General features: G+C 51.5%; 7 protein-coding genes across 7 annotated transcripts; 5 read left to right on the top strand and 2 right to left on the bottom strand.

The window, feature by feature from the left end:
• Window positions 1-199: 199 nt before the first annotated feature.
• On the top strand, window positions 200-1,079 carry BD324DRAFT_653078 (translation machinery associated TMA7; the record flags this gene model as incomplete). Its single annotated transcript, XM_022018604.1, has 8 exons — window positions 200-215; window positions 268-276; window positions 342-355; window positions 546-571; window positions 628-660; window positions 792-832; window positions 949-988; window positions 1,061-1,079. 8 exons carry the CDS (start codon window positions 200-202, stop codon window positions 1,077-1,079), a joined length of 198 nt encoding a protein of 65 aa, XP_021869063.1.
• A 1,004-nt stretch (window positions 1,080-2,083) lies between these two features.
• Window positions 2,084-5,030, top strand: BD324DRAFT_653077 (Rho GTPase activation protein; the record flags this gene model as incomplete). The annotated part of the gene is made up of 10 exons (XM_022018603.1): window positions 2,084-2,635; window positions 2,791-2,985; window positions 3,044-3,283; window positions 3,337-3,489; window positions 3,535-3,690; window positions 3,744-3,848; window positions 3,911-4,626; window positions 4,690-4,816; window positions 4,880-4,957; window positions 5,010-5,030. 10 exons carry the CDS (start codon window positions 2,084-2,086, stop codon window positions 5,028-5,030), a joined length of 2,343 nt encoding a protein of 780 aa, XP_021869062.1.
• A 152-nt stretch (window positions 5,031-5,182) lies between these two features.
• On the bottom strand, window positions 5,183-6,754 carry BD324DRAFT_635163 (hypothetical protein). Its single transcript, XM_022016791.1, has 4 exons — window positions 6,537-6,754; window positions 6,250-6,471; window positions 5,994-6,159; window positions 5,183-5,886 (listed from the first exon to the last, which is right to left on the bottom strand). The coding sequence occupies exons 1-4, from the start codon at window positions 6,723-6,725 to the stop codon at window positions 5,276-5,278; spliced, it is 1,188 nt and encodes a 395-aa protein (XP_021869061.1). The 5' UTR covers window positions 6,726-6,754; the 3' UTR covers window positions 5,183-5,275.
• Window positions 6,755-6,893: 139 nt separating this feature from the next.
• BD324DRAFT_635154 (tubulin gamma chain) lies at window positions 6,894-9,325 on the top strand. Its single transcript, XM_022016790.1, has 11 exons — window positions 6,894-7,112; window positions 7,172-7,193; window positions 7,240-7,250; window positions 7,323-7,484; window positions 7,560-7,742; window positions 7,858-8,142; window positions 8,193-8,348; window positions 8,476-8,775; window positions 8,925-9,040; window positions 9,100-9,123; window positions 9,193-9,325. The coding sequence occupies exons 1-11, from the start codon at window positions 7,086-7,088 to the stop codon at window positions 9,239-9,241; spliced, it is 1,335 nt and encodes a 444-aa protein (XP_021869060.1). The 5' UTR covers window positions 6,894-7,085; the 3' UTR covers window positions 9,242-9,325.
• A 468-nt stretch (window positions 9,326-9,793) lies between these two features.
• Window positions 9,794-12,304, top strand: BD324DRAFT_635142 (SOR/SNZ family-domain-containing protein). The gene is made up of 10 exons (XM_022016789.1): window positions 9,794-9,834; window positions 9,943-10,281; window positions 10,504-10,627; window positions 10,813-10,935; window positions 11,068-11,192; window positions 11,419-11,613; window positions 11,713-11,780; window positions 11,843-11,863; window positions 11,931-12,054; window positions 12,174-12,304. The coding sequence occupies exons 2-10, from the start codon at window positions 10,112-10,114 to the stop codon at window positions 12,226-12,228; spliced, it is 1,005 nt and encodes a 334-aa protein (XP_021869059.1). The 5' UTR covers window positions 9,794-9,834; window positions 9,943-10,111; the 3' UTR covers window positions 12,229-12,304.
• Window positions 12,305-12,471: 167 nt separating this feature from the next.
• Window positions 12,472-14,085, bottom strand: BD324DRAFT_635141 (putative thioredoxin peroxidase). Its single transcript, XM_022016788.1, has 8 exons — window positions 13,755-14,085; window positions 13,683-13,709; window positions 13,440-13,496; window positions 13,319-13,390; window positions 13,040-13,253; window positions 12,875-12,987; window positions 12,693-12,818; window positions 12,472-12,639 (listed from the first exon to the last, which is right to left on the bottom strand). Exons 1-8 carry the CDS (start codon window positions 13,794-13,796, stop codon window positions 12,592-12,594), a joined length of 699 nt encoding a protein of 232 aa, XP_021869058.1. The 5' UTR covers window positions 13,797-14,085; the 3' UTR covers window positions 12,472-12,591.
• A 908-nt stretch (window positions 14,086-14,993) lies between these two features.
• BD324DRAFT_663180 (hypothetical protein) lies at window positions 14,994-17,464 on the top strand (the record flags this gene model as incomplete). Its single annotated transcript, XM_022018903.1, has 9 exons — window positions 14,994-15,803; window positions 15,848-15,898; window positions 15,949-16,218; window positions 16,278-16,353; window positions 16,407-16,454; window positions 16,506-16,596; window positions 16,652-17,212; window positions 17,271-17,332; window positions 17,370-17,464. 9 exons carry the CDS (start codon window positions 14,994-14,996, stop codon window positions 17,462-17,464), a joined length of 2,064 nt encoding a protein of 687 aa, XP_021869057.1.
• Window positions 17,465-18,279: the final 815 nt, after the last annotated feature.

Genomic DNA, 18,279 nt, shown 5'->3' with positions numbered 1-18,279 from the left:
TCGATAGAGTCGTTCGGACATCCTTGGAGTGGCCCGGTGGACCTGTCAGTATTCAGAGGAGGGGGACCCTTTAGCTAGTAGAGTGAGTATGAGGAAGTAGAGGATTCAGAATCTTCTTTGACCACCTCGACTCTATGCAGCCAGATCCTCAACGCTGTCTCCCGCCTTCACGCATCTCGCTTGGTTTCTATTAGACGATATGTCCGGACGACAGGGTAGGCTCGGGCTCACGGACGTCGACGGAATACGTGCTGACTTTCATGACAGGTGGCAAAGGTCAGTCTAGAAGACGAGTCAAAGGACGGAGGTGTATTGACGTATTGTTGTCTCGACGATCACAGTCAAGCCGCTGAAGGTCTGTACTGTCTCCGGATTCTCGTATTTGTGTTTGTTGCTGACAATGTGACTGTTTTCGTTTCGTATCGCTGCTCGTATTTCGCCTCAACTTTCTGTCTGTTCCGTCTGATATCACCCACCCCTTTCGTCGTGATGGTCTGACACCCTGTAAATCAACCTCACCGTAACCGCTGTGTGACACCTCGCAGGCGCCAAAGAAGGAGAAGAAGGAACTGTACGTTTAGATATGCTCTAAGTGTGGTGAATATGCTGGCTGATCGTTGGACACAGAGATGAAGATGATCTCGCTTTCAAGGAGAAGCAGTGAGTTGGGGAGTCCAGCTTTGTCGCCATTCGAGAGGGCCGGGGACATAGGCATTCCCTCCGATACCTCGCTCTGCTGGACTACCCCTCGGACTTTAGCGGGAGAACCTTTAGCTGATCCTGGATTACAGGAAGAAAGAGCAAGCCGAGTTAAAGGCAGCAGCTCAGAAAGGTGCGTCTCGTGTCATTCGGATGAGGTCGACCAATGCTTCTCCTGGGTCGCTATGCTATCTTGCGCCTGTTGCTTGCTGTATTCCAAGGACAGAAGCTTATCTTTGCGTTTTATAGCTTCTCAGAAAGGTCCGATGGGAGGTGCAGGCATCAAAAAGTGAGCCGATCCGAGCGAGGCCAGAGGATTACCTCGTCATTGTATCTCGATCGACTGACCTTGATGTGACAGATCTGCCGGGAAGAAGTAGACGGTCCCTTGCTGGAGCGTGGGCTTGATATGAGGTTTATTAGTTGCCTATAGTTAGTTCTGTGCGAGAGATCTTTTGTGGCGCAGGTATGCTACCACTTACAACATATCTCATGCCAAGCCATGGCACTCGCTAGACGACAGCATCTGCTTTCGCATCATGACTGCCTTGAAGTATGCCTGCGTGTTATCCAGCCAGCATCCTTGCCCAGCAGACCCAGCAGCCCAGCAACTCAGCCCCCCAGCAGCCCAACAGCTCAGCAGCCCAACAGACTCAGCGACCAGCCCTCAGCCGGCGTGGTAATAAAGTTTAAATTTCATTTGCAATCGATTCCAATATCCGCCAATTTGAGACGTGTGACCTTTGCTGTTGTTGCATTGTTGTTGCTGCTGTTGCTGCTGCTGCTGGTAGCATTCATCATCTTCAGCGTCTGTCATTCACCGTCTAGAACGGAGAGGAGAGACGTCTCAACAGCGTGGACCACCTTGTCGGCGAACATCGATTATCGCCATTCTTCTGCTGTTCTCATTGCTTCATCCCGTTTGAACGCGGAACAAAGGATCGCACACCTGTGGTCATCTCTTGAACGCGCAAGCATCTTTGACATCTCGGCTCGTTCAATGGAGCGTGACTGAAGTGTCAAAATCCCTTCAGCCTGCTTAGTCCGGCAGCTTCACGCACCTACCCAGCTCAAGGACGAGGATCATTCATTGCATCCCCAGCCTCGGGACGAAATCAACCCCCCCGCTTGGATCCACTGAATTGTTCGTCTGATCGTTTCGCGCCCCCCTCCATCGAAGGATCAATCAGGCGTATTGGATCATTGCGCTGCTGGATTGATTCTGAATACTCCTGATTCTGGGGCAAGGCTGTCATTTGGAAGCTTATCTAACCTCGACGCACCCGCAGCTTCACATTCCTCGACGGCTCCGCTTTGACTACCCGCTCTCTTCCGCTCCGAACCGCTTGACTGTGAATCGGTTCTCCAGATACGATCGTTCACCATGGCAGCCACGACTTTCTCTCCGCCGCCCACCACCATCCCCGATACTCTTCCCTCGCCTGCGTCGTCGTCCAACAGGATGACCAACAGGATGACGAACCGGTATTCCGTCAATGCCATGTACTCTCTCGCCGCGGAGCAAGATGTCGATATCGAAGACGACTTGGCGAGGGCTCAGAAACGATTGAGGGAACTGAAAGCGAGAATATCAGCACAGTCCAAGAAGAATTTCGTGTTGGAACGTGACGTCCGATACCTCGATTCTAGGATCGCCCTCTTGATTCAAAATCGCATGGCAGCAGATGAAAAGAGGGAAGTCGCGGAGACACTGGAAGAAGTCGATGAGGATGAAGGTCTTTGGCCCGACGAGAAGAGAATGAGCCAATATGCCAATCTCTTCTTCTTGCTTCAGAGCGAGCCTCGACACGTTGCCAGTCTGTGTAGACTCGTATCGCTCACAGAGATCGACACGCTGTTGCAGACGGTCATGTTCACCCTCTACGGAAATCAGTACGAACAGAGGGAAGAGCACTTGCTCTTGACAATGTTCCAGGTGAGTAAGAGTCGCAGTGTGAAGGTATCAGTTCGCGTTGAGAGGGAGGGTCGAGGGTAATCAGATCAAGGGACCTTTAGAGATGCTCTTGGTCTGATACGCTGTCCCTTTCGTCTGCCCTGCTGTCGCCCACTGCGCTGATGCAAACCTCACAGTCTGTCTTATCCGCTCAATTCGAAACCACATCCGAGTTTGGCTCCCTTCTCCGTGCCAACACACCCGTCTCACGGATGATGACGACCTATACCCGTCGAGGTCCCGGTCAAAGTTATCTCAAGAGCGTCCTAGCGGACAGGATCAACTCCTTGATAGAGCACAAGGATCTGAACTTGGAGATCAATCCGCTCAAGGTGAGATATCGCAAGCCCTATCATACGCCGCACGCACCCCAGCTCATCCTCTCACCAGGTGTACGAGCAAATGATTCAGCAGATTGAGGAGGACACTGGAACTCTTCCTCCATCACTGCCTCGTGGTGTCCCGCCCGAGACCGCTGCTGCAAACTCCGACGTTCAAGCTATCATCGTTCCTCGTCTCACAATGTTGATGGAGATCGCCAACACGTTCCTCAGTACCATCATCGAGAGCTTGGACACGGTGCCCTACGGCATCAGGTGGATCTGCAAGCAGATCAGGAGCTTGACGAGGGTGATTATAGGGTCTCGTATGTGCGCGACGATATGCTGACACTGCTATTCCAGCGCAAATACCCGGAAGCTTCCGATGCGTCCATATGTTCCCTTATTGGAGGATTCTTCTTCCTCCGGTTCATCAACCCCGCCATCGTCACTCCTCAAGCGTACATGTTGGTCGATGGAGTCCCTGCAAAGCACCCCAGACGGACGTTGACATTGGTGAGAGGATCTCGAAGCGGCACGGACACTGATGCCCCACTGCAGATCGCCAAGATGCTGCAGAATCTTGCGAATAAACCATCCTACGCAAAGGAGCAGTATATGATGTCTCTCAATCCATTCGTCGAGACCAACAAGGTCAGGATGAATCAATTCTTGAATGCCCTATGTGAGGTTGGGGACTTTTACGATTCATTGGAGGTGGGACTGGACGATCCGTAGGTGTTAATCATACTGACCTTTGCCGCCTCCAGCTCGACCAGTACATGGCACTTTCGAAGAAGGATCTGCAAATCAACATCACCTTGAATGAACTGTATAACACCCACTCATTGCTGATGCAACACATGGACGTGCTGGTGAGTATCGGATGTGATTGACCTCTATGATCCCCTATGGCCCAACTGACCCGTCTTTCCAGTCACCTAACCAGAAACATCACCTCCGAATCTTGCTCGATGAACTTGGCACTGCGCCGGCTCAAGTCCCTCGAAAGGAGAACAGGTCGATTGAGCTTCCCCTCTACTCTCGCTGGGAGACTCCCATCCAAGACCTATCTGCTGCTCTCATGTCGGACAGCGTGACTCAAAACGATATCAACTACATGGAAGCCAAGTCCATCTTTGTTCAACTTTTGCGATCGATGCCTAATCTCGCTGAGAAGCGGCCTATCGACCTACCCGCGCTGGCGGAAAAGGCAGCAACGTCAAAAGATCCGATGCTCGTGAGAAGAGGTATCAAGGTTCAGAACCTCCTCGCGGAGTTGGATGCCGCGAAAGTCGTTGATAAATCGGATGATTACAAGATCATCCAGGATGAAGTGGCGGCAGAGATGGTCCACTTGGGCAACGCAAAGGAAAAAGTGGTGCTTGAGACCAGGTCCCTCGAAGCGGTCTACAAGACCATTGGAGATCACAACAATTATCTCAGGAGTCAATTGGAACAGTACAAGGCGTACCTCCAGAATGTTCGGCTCACAACGGCCAAAGACAAGCATGCGGGTGGAGTCGGCGTGGTCAGTGTCAATGGCAAAGAGAAGAAGCCCGTCAAGACGACTGTTCTGGGGCCCTACAGATTCACGCATACGCAATTTGAGAAGGAGGGTATCATCATGGAGAGTAATGTCCCAGAGAGCAGGTGAGAGGCGTGACGCCGCGCTCTAGAGGCGGAAGGGGAACGTCTGTTGACATCCCTGCCTAGACGGATCAACATCTACTTTAACATTACTTCGCCGACTCCTGGAACGTTCATCATTGCCCTTCATTTCAAGGGGAGAGAAAAGCCTATATTGGAGATGGATCTGAAGATTGACGATCTGTTGGAGAAAGTGAGCGGGATACAGTCCCATAACGTTTTAAATGGTTGAGCTGACGACGATTTGCACCGGTAGCAAAAAGACAACCAAGCCATGCTTGATCTGGAATATGTACAGCTGAATGTACCAAAAGTCTTGGCTCTTTTTAACAAGGTATGTCTGGTCTGATGTTCAAGCGCAAGTATGCCAGCTGATCATGTCTCAGCTGTTCTCTAAACGACGTTGATTTACTTACCTATCGGCTATGGGGTGAACACAGTGGAAAAACTCTACTGGTCACTCAAAGTTTCTTGGATATTATAGAGTGGAGAAGGTACATAATGTCATAATGCCATGAGACTGGAGGTCAGGGTCAAGGGATGTCATGTATTCGGGTTACTATATGTACAGCTAGACCGGAAGATACAAGTCCTTCAACACACTGCCAACCCAAGAGCAGCGTTGCTGATACCTAGCACACCGCCCCCTTAGCTAGTTTATTTCCTCCCCTTCGTCCGCCTTTAACGCAAATTCCCAAGTCCTAGCTTCTCCCTTCCGCCCGATGATCTCCATATTCTCTCTCTTGCTTAAACCCTCTTTGAACCCCAATGTCCGACGGTGTTCGTACCCTCTCCATAGCTCTGGTGCGAACGCGAACGATCTCAGGAGGGTATATCGCGGTTGAGGGAGAGTAGTCCCAGGGCACAACGGAGGCGGCTTGGTACCCAGTTTGGAAAGGTTCCAAAGGGTATAAGGCGGTTGATTGAGGACGGTAATGAGGATGGTACCTTGTTTCTTTGGAGTTGTGAAAGGGATAGTGCGAGCAGTGGTGCGCGGAAGACTTGACGGTTCCTGACCATCGCTCGGATCGTCATGTGCGTCCTCATTCTCATTCTCATTCTCGGAGACGTCTTCGATGGTTCCCTCTACATCGCTCACATCGTCTTCTGCCTGTGTACGCTTGCGTTTCTTCATTCTTTGTTCATTGACCAAGGGGAATTTGCTTGGACCTTTGGATAGAAACGGAGCGACCGATCTAAATGTACGAAGAAGTAAATGTTGATTGGATAGAATATTTCGATCTTGATCGGTGATCCCGGCACCTGAACACATATTGTGTCAGTCAGTGTCAGAGGATTGTTTTTTTTGGAGGGGACGAATGGTGAGAGTCGAATGCAGATGCCATTTTGTGACTACGCCGCCAACTCACCAACATGAGGGAAATTGAAGATGATCCTTGACCATCGCCTGCCTTTACCCACCACACTTTTACTTTTCTCCAAGGCCCCCGCATCCACATCAAAGCCAACATTGACACCCAGCGCTCGTAATTTGTCCACGTGACCCGCAGCATCAGGGTACTTCTGATAACATGTCTGTATACACGGCTACATCAGCTTCAAACCATGATGAGATAGAGAACGAGGAAGGAGGGGGGAGAGGGCCGCTGCCGCCATTGCGTTTACCTTTTCCGAATCGTAGGATGTTGCGCAGACCAAAGTGGGAGGATGAGAATGAGGCGAAGAGACAAGAGAGAGTGCGAATGAAAAGTTTGCTTCGCCCAGTAGAAGCACCGTATCGTCCTTATCGATTGGATTCGTAGGAGCTCGAGCTTTGCCTTTGCCCTTCGTCAGCGACGTGGGGTTAATCCCATGAATTGATCCAGAAGGTCCGGCCATCTGTCCAATCTGAGTATAAAATCAGACTGAATGCCTCTCTCTCATCCAATGTTCCAGTCTGAACTGATATTCACTTGCCCCGTATCTCCATACGTCGTTGCCTTCTGCCCTACTCCTCCTCCGACTTTGGTCTTCGCCTTCTTGCTTTTCCCATACTTGATCGATCTCTCTTTATCATGGTTGACCTGGCTGGATTTCGCCTGAGCGTTCAACCTAGCTTGATGAGCTTGATGATTCGCCAGGGCAGACTTGAGCTTCGGCATGGGTGATGGATAGTGTGATTAGCAGCAGTACCACAAAATGGGGCTTATTAGCAGTTCACCCGAAACTTGCTCGCCGGTCATCGGACATTTGGAAGACACGTGGTGAGGAGATCCTTTGACTCTCCGCGACGCGTCTCGCGTGGGGACCTTTCAACATCAACTTTGAGGATGGGATGCCTATAATACTTTTGAACTGGATCTTACCATACTGTCACAACCATCCCCGAGATCTGAAAGTTCCCTCGAAGATCAGGTAGAGAACATTGCAAGGAGGCGATTTGAGCGGTACAAAGGTGGTTCATCGCGGGAGAGGAACGCATCCAACGCCGAGAGGCTTCAATTGGAGCTTGCATTTCGAACATGGGTCGTGAGATCATCTCCATCCAGGTGAGCAGAAGAGAAGACTATACTTGTGCCGAAGCTGAATCACAACCTTTCACGATCAGGCAGGGCAAGCTGGAAACCAGAGTGAGTCAATTGGTAGGGCCAATAACTTTGACTAACGATATCTCAGTCGGTGCTCAGGTATGTCAACAGAGCATCTCACACTGGGACCGGATGCCATCACATGCACGGACTGGCTGACCTGCACATCAGTTCTGGCAAAAGCTTTGTGCAGAACACGGGATCTCGCCTAATGGAGATTTAGAAGATTGGGCAGCAGAAGGTGGTCAAGGAGATCGGAAGGATGTCTTCTTTTACCAAGCGGACGATGAACATTTCATCCCGAGAGCTATATTAGTGGACCTAGAGCCTAGAGTGGGTTGTCTATATCTCTTCGGCAAATCATTCACACACCGTAACTTTACATCTCGATTGACAATCCCTCCTCAGGTCATCAACAATATCCTTTCGTCGCCTTTCAAGGGCTTGTATAATCCTGAGAACATATATGTCTCCAAGACTGGAGGAGGAGCCGGGAACAATTGGGCTCAAGGCTACAGCGCAGGGGAAAAGGTGTACGATGATTTGATGGAAATGATTGATAGAGAGGCGGATGGAAGTGATAGCTTAGAGGTGAGTCATGGCGCTTGATATGGGTCAGACCGGTGCTGAGGCAGATGTTCCCTCTTACAATTCTGGCTTCATGTGATCATGTCGATCTCCACGATATCTCAACGTCCGTGCTCAGGGCTTCAACCTCATCCACTCGATCGCTGGAGGTACTGGGTCCGGACTCGGTTCTTTCCTACTCGAACGACTCAACGACCGATTCCCCAAAAAACTCATTCAAACATACTCAGTCTTTCCGGGAGGAGCGGATGTCGTCGTTCAACCATACAACTCTTTACTAGCCATGAAGCGTCTGGTGAACAACGCAGATAGCGTGGTGGTTTTGGAGAATGCGGCTCTGGCTCGTATAGCAGCAGACAGACTACACATACAAGATCCGAGCTTTGTGCAAACGAATCAATTGGTGAGTTTCGTTTGGAAATCAGCTGGTCCTGACTCACTGCTCCCCCTCAGGTGTCCACCGTGATGGCTGCAAGTACCCAAACGTTACGGTACCCTTCGTATATGAACAATGATCTCGTCGGTATCATCGCCAGTCTTATCCCAACGCCAAGGTGTCATTTCCTCATGACGAGTTATACTCCATTCACAGGGGAGGAGATTGACAAGGTAGGTGTCAGATGCTTAAGTCTGGCGCTGGACACCAGCTGATCTGATTTCAATCAATCATCGATCTACTCCTACCATTCCACGTTGACTCGCTCGCATCACTTCGCGCCGCTCGCTCACTTGGCAGGCCAAATCCATTCGCAAAACCACCACCCTCGATGTCATGCGTCGCCTACTCCAACCCAAGAACCGAATGGTATCGACCACCTCGACCAAGTCCTCCTGCTACATTTCCTGCCTGAACATCATTTCGGGCGATGTCGACCCGACAGACGTCCATAAATCCCTCTTACGGATTCGTGAACGTCAACTGGCCACTTTCATCCCTTGGGGTCCGGCAAGTATCCAAGTGGCATTGACGAAGCGGCGCACGGCAGGTAACAGAGTCAGTGGAGTCATGTTGGCAAATCACACGAGTATGGCTTCGGTGAGTGGGGTTTGAAGCCTTGCAAGGCGAGGAGGGGAGGGGAGCGAGGCGAGGCGAGCATCACATGGATTCAGGCTGACCATGAGTGCTCTCTACCTTTACCTTTGACTTGACTGCCCCTCCGCTTCATGCGTCTCGACGACTCATAGCTGTTCAAACGCATGCTGGATCAGTACGATCGATTACGCAAACGAAATGCCTTTCTGGAGGGATACAAAAAGGAAGACATGTTTGCCAACGGTCTGGAAGAGTTTGACGATGCGAGGTGGGTTTTGGAGGTGGTGTCGAAGGGGGGCGATCGAGCTGACGATGCTATCTACGTAGGCGAGTGGTGGCAGAGTTGGCAGAGTGAGTTGAAAATCTCGCAAGACACCGTATGGCTTCGCTGGCGCTTGACTGACGCAACATCTTTTCAAGCGAATATTTGGCATGTGAATCTGCAGATTACGTAGATTACGGTACATGATGGAGGAGGCGGAGGATGCGGAGGAGGCGGAGGAAGTGGAGGAAGTGGAGGAAGTGGAGGAAGTGGAGGAAGTGGAGGAAGTGGTGGTGGTGATGATGATGGTGGTGTTGGTGTTGGTGGATGGGTTTGTGTCCCAACGGCGAATGGTGAACATGCTGATGCTACATGTTGAAGCCGCGGATATCTTCTCTCGCCTCGATGGTCAGGAGCCCTGAGATCATCCTAGACGCAGATGTTATATACAGTACTGCTGGGTTCACTAATGATTTAGCAAATCTTGGAAGACATGCTACGATGTATCTATCTTTCGTTTCCACCTTCCCTCAGTACGCACCAAATTGCTTCTGTCTCCTATCATTTCCAACTTGATCGCTGTCTAGCTCCCGGTCGCAGACGTCGTCGTCGTCGTCGTCGTCGTCTCTATTCGATCGATCGATGGTTTGACTAGCCAAGCGCTGCCGCTGCCCACCACGTGTCATTACGTAAGTTGAGTATCCGTTTTGAGTTGAAAAGTTGGGAATCGGGATCTCGCTCGACTTTTGTTGGACCTAGCGATAGATCATCAACAGTTTGGAGTCAAAACAAAAGAATCAGTGAGTGTTGTTGTAATGGCGGCGCGCAATGTGAAGCTCTTGGTGATGTGCTGTGGTTTCGGACGTGGCGATAGCGTAGTGATTAGGCTGACAAGACTGTCTCTTCAGCGAGACCCACGTAACTGTGCCTGCAATTTCCAACCGACCGAAGATCTTGTTGGAAAACCCCGACTTGAAGCTCCTTGAAAGTCGTCTCGATCGATCGTGTAGAAGGTCGTCTCAGTCGAAACTCTCCCACGCACACACAGCTTGTTCCGTATTGTGACCCGTTTGCGCCATGTCGGAGCCTACCGTCGTGCCCTCTTCGAACCCCCTTCCTACCACCGCCAATGGATCCTCTACGCCAGTCTTTGGACGAGGAGTCAGTGGACAAGTAGGTGGAGGTGCAGGTGGTGCAGGTGGAACGTTTGGTGTGAAGACGGGGTTGGCCCAGATGTTGAAAGGAGGGTGAGTGTGGGCGTGGTCGGTTTCGATACCGAGCGAAGCGAGCGTGAGGGCGAGGGTGGGGCCGATGATGGATGGATGGACCTCCGGGCTCAGAGGGCAGATCATGTTCACTTCACATGCTCGAGAAAGCAGGTCTTATCTACGATCCCGTCTCCGCCCTCGTATCACTGGGTTAGCCTGCAACTGTGAGATCGCTGACATGTTCCCTTCCCCTTCCTGCAGTGTCATCATGGATGTCATGAATGTTGAACAGGCAAAGATTGCCGAAGAGGCTGGAGCAGCTGCCGTCATGGCTCTGGAGAGAATTCCAGCGAACATCAGACGAGATGGAGGTGTGGCGAGAATGGTGAGTTTAGCATTCGAGATTCAGCCCGACAGGACGAGACGTTGGCCATGGCAGGGAGATCCGAGGTCATTGTTGAACGACATGCTCATTTCACGTCGTTCGCGCTCCGGACCTCCTCTCATTCCCAATTCGATCTCATCTTCCGTCTATTTTTTAAATATGCTGATATGCTGACACATCACCAGTCCGACCCAGGCATGATCAAACAAATTATGGAAGCTGTCTCTATTCCCGTCATGGCAAAAGTCCGAATTGGCCACATGGTCGAAGCTCAGATTCTGCAGAGTATAGGCGTGGACTACATTGACGTGAGTGTTTCGAGTGATGGAACGCCAGCGAGGCGAGGTAATGATGCGGAGGAGCTGGAAAGCAAAGCGACATAGCTTCTTTCCTTGAACCGCGTCACTTTGGAAACCGGTTGCTGACTTTGGCCGACGCAGGAATCTGAAGTGCTCACCCCTGCTGATGATCAACACCACATTGGCAAACACGCTTTCAAGGTCCCTTTTGTTTGTGGATGCAAGAATCTTGGAGAAGCGCTCAGACGGATCTCTGAGGGTGCAGCGTGAGTTGCTCAAAGGCGACCAAAAGAAATGGCGCTGAAGCAGTGGAAATCTCCCGATTCGTCTGTACCCATCACCTGTCTTCCTCTGTCTCGCTCGTGGCCAAACACCTTTCCATCCTATCCAATCCCGGGCGCGGCACTGCTTCATCTCCTGCCCCCTTTTCCCCTTTTCACGCTGCGCGCTGCTCACTTGCCCCTCTCCTCCTCGCGCTGCACCTATTCACAGCATGATCCGAACCAAAGGTGAAGCCGGCACCGGTGATGTTGTCGAAGCAGTCCGACACCAACGAGCCGTCATGTCCGATATCCGACGAGCTGCTTCCATGTCGGACGAAGAGCTCTACGCATTTGCCAAGGAACTCAGTGCGCCGTATCACTTGTTGAAGGAGACGGCGAGGCTGAAGAGATTGCCGGTGGTTTCGTGAGTGGCAACATCCGCCGCCTCCCCTTCGTGCTTTATGTACTTGTACTTGAAAAACAGATCGTGCTGATGCACCTACCCCTCCCCTCGCTCGCTCAGGTTCGCCGCTGGAGGTGTCGCTACGCCTGCTGATGCCGCTTTGATGATGCAGCTTGGCTGTGACGGAGGTGAGTCGGCCGAAGATGGGTTGCATTTGCATTTGCATTTTGCTGATGCATACTCGCGGCAGTCTTCGTCGGATCAGGTATTTGTAAGTCGCTCTGGCTCCCAGGCACCAGCCTGCCATCAAATTGGAAACGCTGTCTAACCCGCCACAGTCCTATCCGGGGATCCTGCCAAACGAGCTCGTGCTATCGTTCAGGCCGTGACGCACTACAACAACCCTTCGCTTTTGGCTGAAGTGTCGACGGATTTGGGAGAGGCGATGGTCGGAATCAGCGTGTGAGTGATGCCTTACAAGAGACCCACGAGGGTGAAAGTCGCGCGTCCCGGAAGTAGCTGGGCGCGCGCGCGCCCACGTGTCTCGCGTGCAGAAAGAGCATACTGACTCCTCTGTACAGCTCGACTGAAGGTGAAAGAATGCAAGGAGGTCGCATGGCCGGTCGTGGAAATTAGAACGAGACTTTGTCTTGTCATTTTTGATTTGATTTGATGCATTGATAAGGGCTGAGCCGAGATTTGGGACGCATATCGTCATGTGCATGGAGCTTACGGCTGCCGGGGTACAATGACATGCTCGCGGTGGGCTCGCTCCTGCTGCCCCAATTTTGGAGGAGAGGTATATCGCTGCTTGTCGATTGGATGATGACGTCCGATAATATCCGTGGCACGCCGCTTTACAGCCCGACTGAAGACTGGTAAAATACACCGATGCATAATTCTATGAGTGACGGATTTACCCTACTATACACAAGGATACGACCGCCTCTCGACTTCTAAGTCGCAGACACACTTCTGCCACCATCGTCCATTTGTCACTTATGCCTTTTGCTTTTGTTCGGGGTTGGTAGTGAAACGAAGGTAAGGCTGCGCGACAAGTCAGCAGCCATCGTCGCAATTTTGGACCCCCAGGAACGTACGTAGACAGTCTCCACATTATCCCCGAACAGCTCCTTGACCTTTTCGCCTTGTACACTGGGATGCACAATCACTCGCTCTTCAGTTTTGCCATTGAAGTCGACCTTCCAGTTGGCAGGAGTGGTGATCTGAGTTCAGAGATCAGCATGGACTTTTCGGCCCCCCGGATTTTCGCGATACACACCTTGTACTTGTCTCCCAACTGCAAAGCATCGATACATCTCAAGATTTCGGCAAAGTTTCGTCCAACACTAGCTGGGTAGGCCAACATGAGTCGGATGGTTTGTTTGGGATCAACTGTTCAGGACGTCAGCTAGAGCCTGGGGACCGTAGATTGGAGATGACTGGCCGATGTAGACTAGCCTCACTGTGAAAGGCAATCCGGTCGACTTCTCAACGTTTGTCAAGTCTTGCTTGTCGAGCATGCCATAGGTGGTAGCGATCTCTCGAGATTTGTCACCGATAATGGGGAAATCGAGCTGGGGGGCGCTAGGGTTCAGGTTGTTGATGTCCTTAACCCATTCGTGGTGAGAGTCGACGTTGTTGGCAGACAGTCCAAGCATCTGTTGAACAAGCGTGAGCCCAGGACGATACATGAGAGTGTGGAAATGAAGATCTGTGTACCCACCTTGACGCCTCGCTTGGCAAACTCCTCGCCGGTAACGGAGACAGCCGAGAGCTCGGTAGTGCACACGGGAGTCTACAGGATCGTAAGCTCAACAGTCCCTTCAGGGTGCAAAGTAGCTCACAAAGTCATCAGGGTGAGAGAAGAGGATGGCCCAAGAGTCCTTGATGTAGTCGTGGAACTAGTGTTGAGTCAGCAGAGCACGGAATACGGAGCACGGCAAAGAGCGGGATCGGAAGCCGGTTAGAGCAAGGTCAAAGCATGGTGTTTTGTGATCAGAGCATCGACAGTCATCGATGGAGGGGTTCGACAATGGATGGTCCAAGAGGACCTCTCGACTCTCTAGAGAGACCACAACCTTACTCACTCGAATGTGACCGATGGTAGTGTCAGCCTGTAACAAGCGTCAGCACAATAAACCCCCCTTGACACTACATACCTCGAAATCGGGAGCGATATCTCCGAGACGAAGAGCAGCCATTGTGCGAGCTTGCGAGGGAGTGAGAGAGTGAGTGAGAGGTGTAAGTTGGTAGTAGTGTGAGAGAGATGAAGAGCTGTCCGACGATGGTGTCAAGAGAGACAAGAATGGTTGACAATGATGTTCATATAAGCACACACACACACGTCGAGCACGCAATATTCCGAAAAAAACAAAAGTGGAGGTGCTGGGCACGTGGTAGAGGGAGCGGCGGCGGATCTTTCGCCGAATTTCCCACGGTGGAATGTGAGTGATCGTGACGCTGCTGCTGCTGCTGCTGCTGCTGCTGCTCTCATGTGCAATCGTGTGCGAGGCACCTCGGAGATTCAGCTTCGGGCAAGAGAGCTACATGGCCGGTCTATAGTGGTAACCCTCTAAACTTGGGTGATGTGAGTGACTCGGGTGGCGAGATGACATTATAATAATTGGCTCTCGATTGCCAAGATAAGCGGCGATCACCGCCACATTTGCTATGCTGATCTTTTTTGGCCTGGAGAGAGGTTCGTCGAGCTCATGCATCGTCCATGTTAGCAACAGCAGTGACCAGGGGCGTGTGGATGTGTTGAACGATGCGTGTGCTGCAGCGATAGATATGTTGGAGAAGCATCTCCTCATCCGTTACGACTGTTCATCCCCAAAGAGGTAGTGAGTGCGGTGCATCCCCAAGTCACATCAATTTCAATCCGCTGTCTCGCATCGATCGAACCATTCAATAACGTATACGATACTGACTTCCTCGAAGTAGAGTACAACAACAGGAGAGAGAAGTCTCGTTTGAATCTGCCTGAGAACTGGCTATTCAATACGTATTGTCGTAACGACCATATCAACATCTTCACCGTTCTTGCCTTATCATCACCTACGCCAGACCCACATCCCATCACCGCGACCCCCCTCCTTTGACTGAGGAGGAGGACCTTTGATCGCTCCAGACCGCAAGACTTGGCCTCGCTTGTTTTAGATCGACGTGAGTCTCCAAATTTCTACACCATTCACCATCTTACTCCTTCCCTCTACAAAATCCATCTTTTGTCATCCTTTCATCGTCCCTGCGCGGCTACACCGTAGACCCACTGGTGTCCAGCTATATAGCCAGCGGACACGTCCAAACGATCTCCAACAACCACTTTCGAGGAGCTGTCCCTTCATCGCCTCGTCAGCATGCTCACACATACCCTTGTAGACGCAGCCGATCCCATCATGCCATCCAGTGCAACATACCAGATCTCACCTCATGGTCCCATCGGTTCACCTGCTCAACCTGCTTTCTCCACCACCTCATGGTCATCGACCCATCCTCCAAACATTGGTCTGCCGCCCAAATCACCTCATGGAGACGTGACGGCGGGAGATCAGGAAGTAGAGGAGATCGCCAACTTTCTGGCTCGAGCAAGGTTATGGAAAAAATCTCAACAAGGTCAATCAGTTACCCCTGCTGCTCACCCATCTCGATCCACCGAATCCGACCATTATTCCAATCCTTCTGGTCATTCTCATTCTCCACTCTTGCCAAACGATAACATCTGGTCCAATGACAATGGTGATGGCAACGGGGCCGGGACGACGAGTGTCAAGGGCAATCAGACGAAACTCGCATTATCCATGTTGGATCGACTGACAGAGTGGGAATCGAATAAACCACTTTCTGCGCCTCCTCCTCGTGAACTAGATGAGACCGCTAGACCCGATCGAACATCCGTGGAAAGCAGAGAGGAATACCACCATCTACCTCCTCTTTATCCTTCTTCCCTCCCTGTAGGTTCGTCGCGACCTTTCCCCCTCCCTTCACCTCAGTTCTCCAGCAAGACTGTCGGTGCGCCTGTAGATCCGGCCAGTCAAGTAACGCATCATCTCGAGTCCCTAAAACACCTGTTTGAGCCACTCGTCGGGGCCGTTCAGGATATGGAAGGGCTCAAGAAGGAATTGACATTTTGGAAACGTGAATGGGCGACTGCAGATAAAGAGGCGAAGCGATTGGCGGCAGTGCTCGAAAGCACAGAGGATAAAGTGGTGAGCTCGTTCAAGGCGTCGTGTACGCTGCTTATATCATTCAGCCTGCCGGTGGGAGATTTACGGCTGTCCTATTGGATGGAGACGGTCTGATCGTGAGACTGCGCGAAGTCCGCGATCTAGTTTGACTCACCTTTTGCCCCAGTTTGCCGACCATCTTCTCAAGCAAGGCTTCCCTGGAGGTCAGAAGGCAGCTCACATGCTATTGTCAGCACTTCCTAAACTAATTGCCCATGCCAAGATGGCCCGAGGTAATGCTCATGAGGCGCCGCCCGACCTCACTGTCGACGCTAAAGGCTTAATCGTCGCCGAAGGGGAAGAAGGGCACCAGGAAGCGATAGAGACCAAGGAACTGGGTAGTGTCGTCGTTCAGTTGTTCTTAAACAAATCGGGTTTTGGAAATATCCTGGTGAAGGTGAGGGTCGATAGCCTCTCGGGACAAAGTAGTAAAGCTGATATCCACCGCCCACGCAGAATGGCTCGGTCGCCTCCTGGGGTATGTACGAAGCATTCTTGCAGGGCTTCTCGGCAGCTCACGAGCTTTTCACGGGTAGGCTCGGCTTACGCTCTGTTTTGGCATCCCTCCTGAATGCCTCTTTGCAGTAATCGATGTCGGTACGGGTAAAGAAGCGAGTGATGCCAAGATCAGGGGTGAGACTATGTCTCGATTCGATCGATGGATACCTGCTGATCCCCACGCAGACTTCCTCAAGCTATACGTTAAGAACGCCCAGTGCGAATCCGTAATCCTCGGAGCGAGTCACGATAATGGGTATGCGACAACCCTGTCATCGTGAGCTGGGAAATCTCCATCCACGCTCATTGGCTCACGTTCCGACTTTGCTCAGTCTTCAGACCGAATCCCTGCTGTCCAAACTTCTCCTCTTGAAAGGCTATTCCGACCTCGCTCCACAACTTCGTCAGCATTCTTCTCGTGTCGTCTCGATCCCGTCGCTGTTTCGCACTTCGCGGATCGCACTTTCTCCTCAGACGTTCTCCACTGTCACACAGCGGTCAGAATCGAGCGTGGTCGCGCTGAACGTGCCAAAGACCCTCGTAACGGACTCAATCTCTGAAGAATCAGATTCAATTTCAGATTCAGATTCTGAAGAGATACTGGAATGGTCAGATGCGCCCCGAAACCTCAGGCACACCGCCCAGATTGGTCTTGCTAAGTCCAGCACCAAATCGTCCGCATTCAAGAAGAGTCGATCGGCGAGAGACAAAGTCAATGAGGCGTCGACTAAGTCTGGCTCGAGTAAAGCTTCCGTTTTGGAAAACATTGTATCAGAAGACGAATGGAAAGTAGCCAAGAAAGCCAATAAGAAGTCCGGTCAAAAGGCAAACTCCGGAGACAGACGAGCAGCGGAGAAGTCTATCCGGACTCTAGTCCCTCGACCTTGTCATGCGTGAGCGAAAAACTTGCAGTTTGATGAGCCTATGCGCTGATGCACCATCATTTTGCAGATACTATCTTAGCAATGCCGGCTGTGGATCCGGTCATGCGTGTGCATACGGTCACGATTATGGTGCGTTGTTGAGATAATATGGAGACTGACCTGCTAGACCTGAGCGAGGATCAGGTCGCCGAACTCGCAAAGCTGACCAAAGCTCTGCTTTGTCCATACATAAAATACGATAAGTGTCAGTTTGTTGCCTGAGCGACTGCATTTTCCCCCGGTCTGACCTTCTTAACTCTCCAGGTCGCTATTCTGACGACGAGTGTATATACGGGTGGGGCAGCCTAGCAGCTGAGCTATGGCGTGGTCGAGGCTGACCACCGACCTTCAGGCACCAATGTCCCCGTCTTAAAAATTGTAATTTGTAAGCTGTCCCATTCATCTCGCCTTGGATGGGAGGAAAACTGACGAAGACGCCGTCCAGCGGCAACGCGTGCTACTTCAAGGTCCTTCCCAATGGCCACGGGGAACAAGATGATAAACAGACCAAGCGACGTGTAGGGAAGTAATCCCACTCCGCATGCGATGCCGTCAGTAATACGCTCCGCAAGCGAGTGCCGCTAAACCATTAAACGAATGTATGTAAATAGGTCCAGAGGTCAATTCGACACGACCTCTCGACAGCTCGCAAACCCCAATTCCCAATGATACGCAGTTCATCGCAAGTCAGTTCACATGTTCTGTGCATTAGTCAAGTAGTAGAACAAGCAAGGAACTAGCGACATGTATTTCATGAGATGCTCACGATGCAACTTCCACTGTCCCAGTTCAATGAACTTGTGGCACTGTCGAAACCCAACGTTGAGCACCAGCCGCCACAAAACCAACCCCCCTGGCGCTTTTGCAGCAACTCTGAGGTGATCACCATCAGCCATCGTTCTCAAAGCTGACCCAGCGGCCTGTCGAGCCGATGTACCGTTCGATACTTCACCCCTCCTGCCATCCTGCCAAGCTGACTTGGGTCCTCGTTCTCTCTCTTCAATGAAACTTTATACTATGTAATCAGGCGGATTTTC

Source organism: Kockovaella imperatae, assembly GCF_002102565.1.
Source record: "Kockovaella imperatae strain NRRL Y-17943 chromosome Unknown BD324scaffold_13, whole genome shotgun sequence".
NCBI classification, from domain to species: Eukaryota; Fungi; Basidiomycota; class Tremellomycetes; order Tremellales; family Cuniculitremaceae; genus Kockovaella; species Kockovaella imperatae.
The sequence above is the reverse complement of the archived record's forward strand: the minus strand, read 5'-3'. Positions and strand labels throughout refer to the sequence as shown.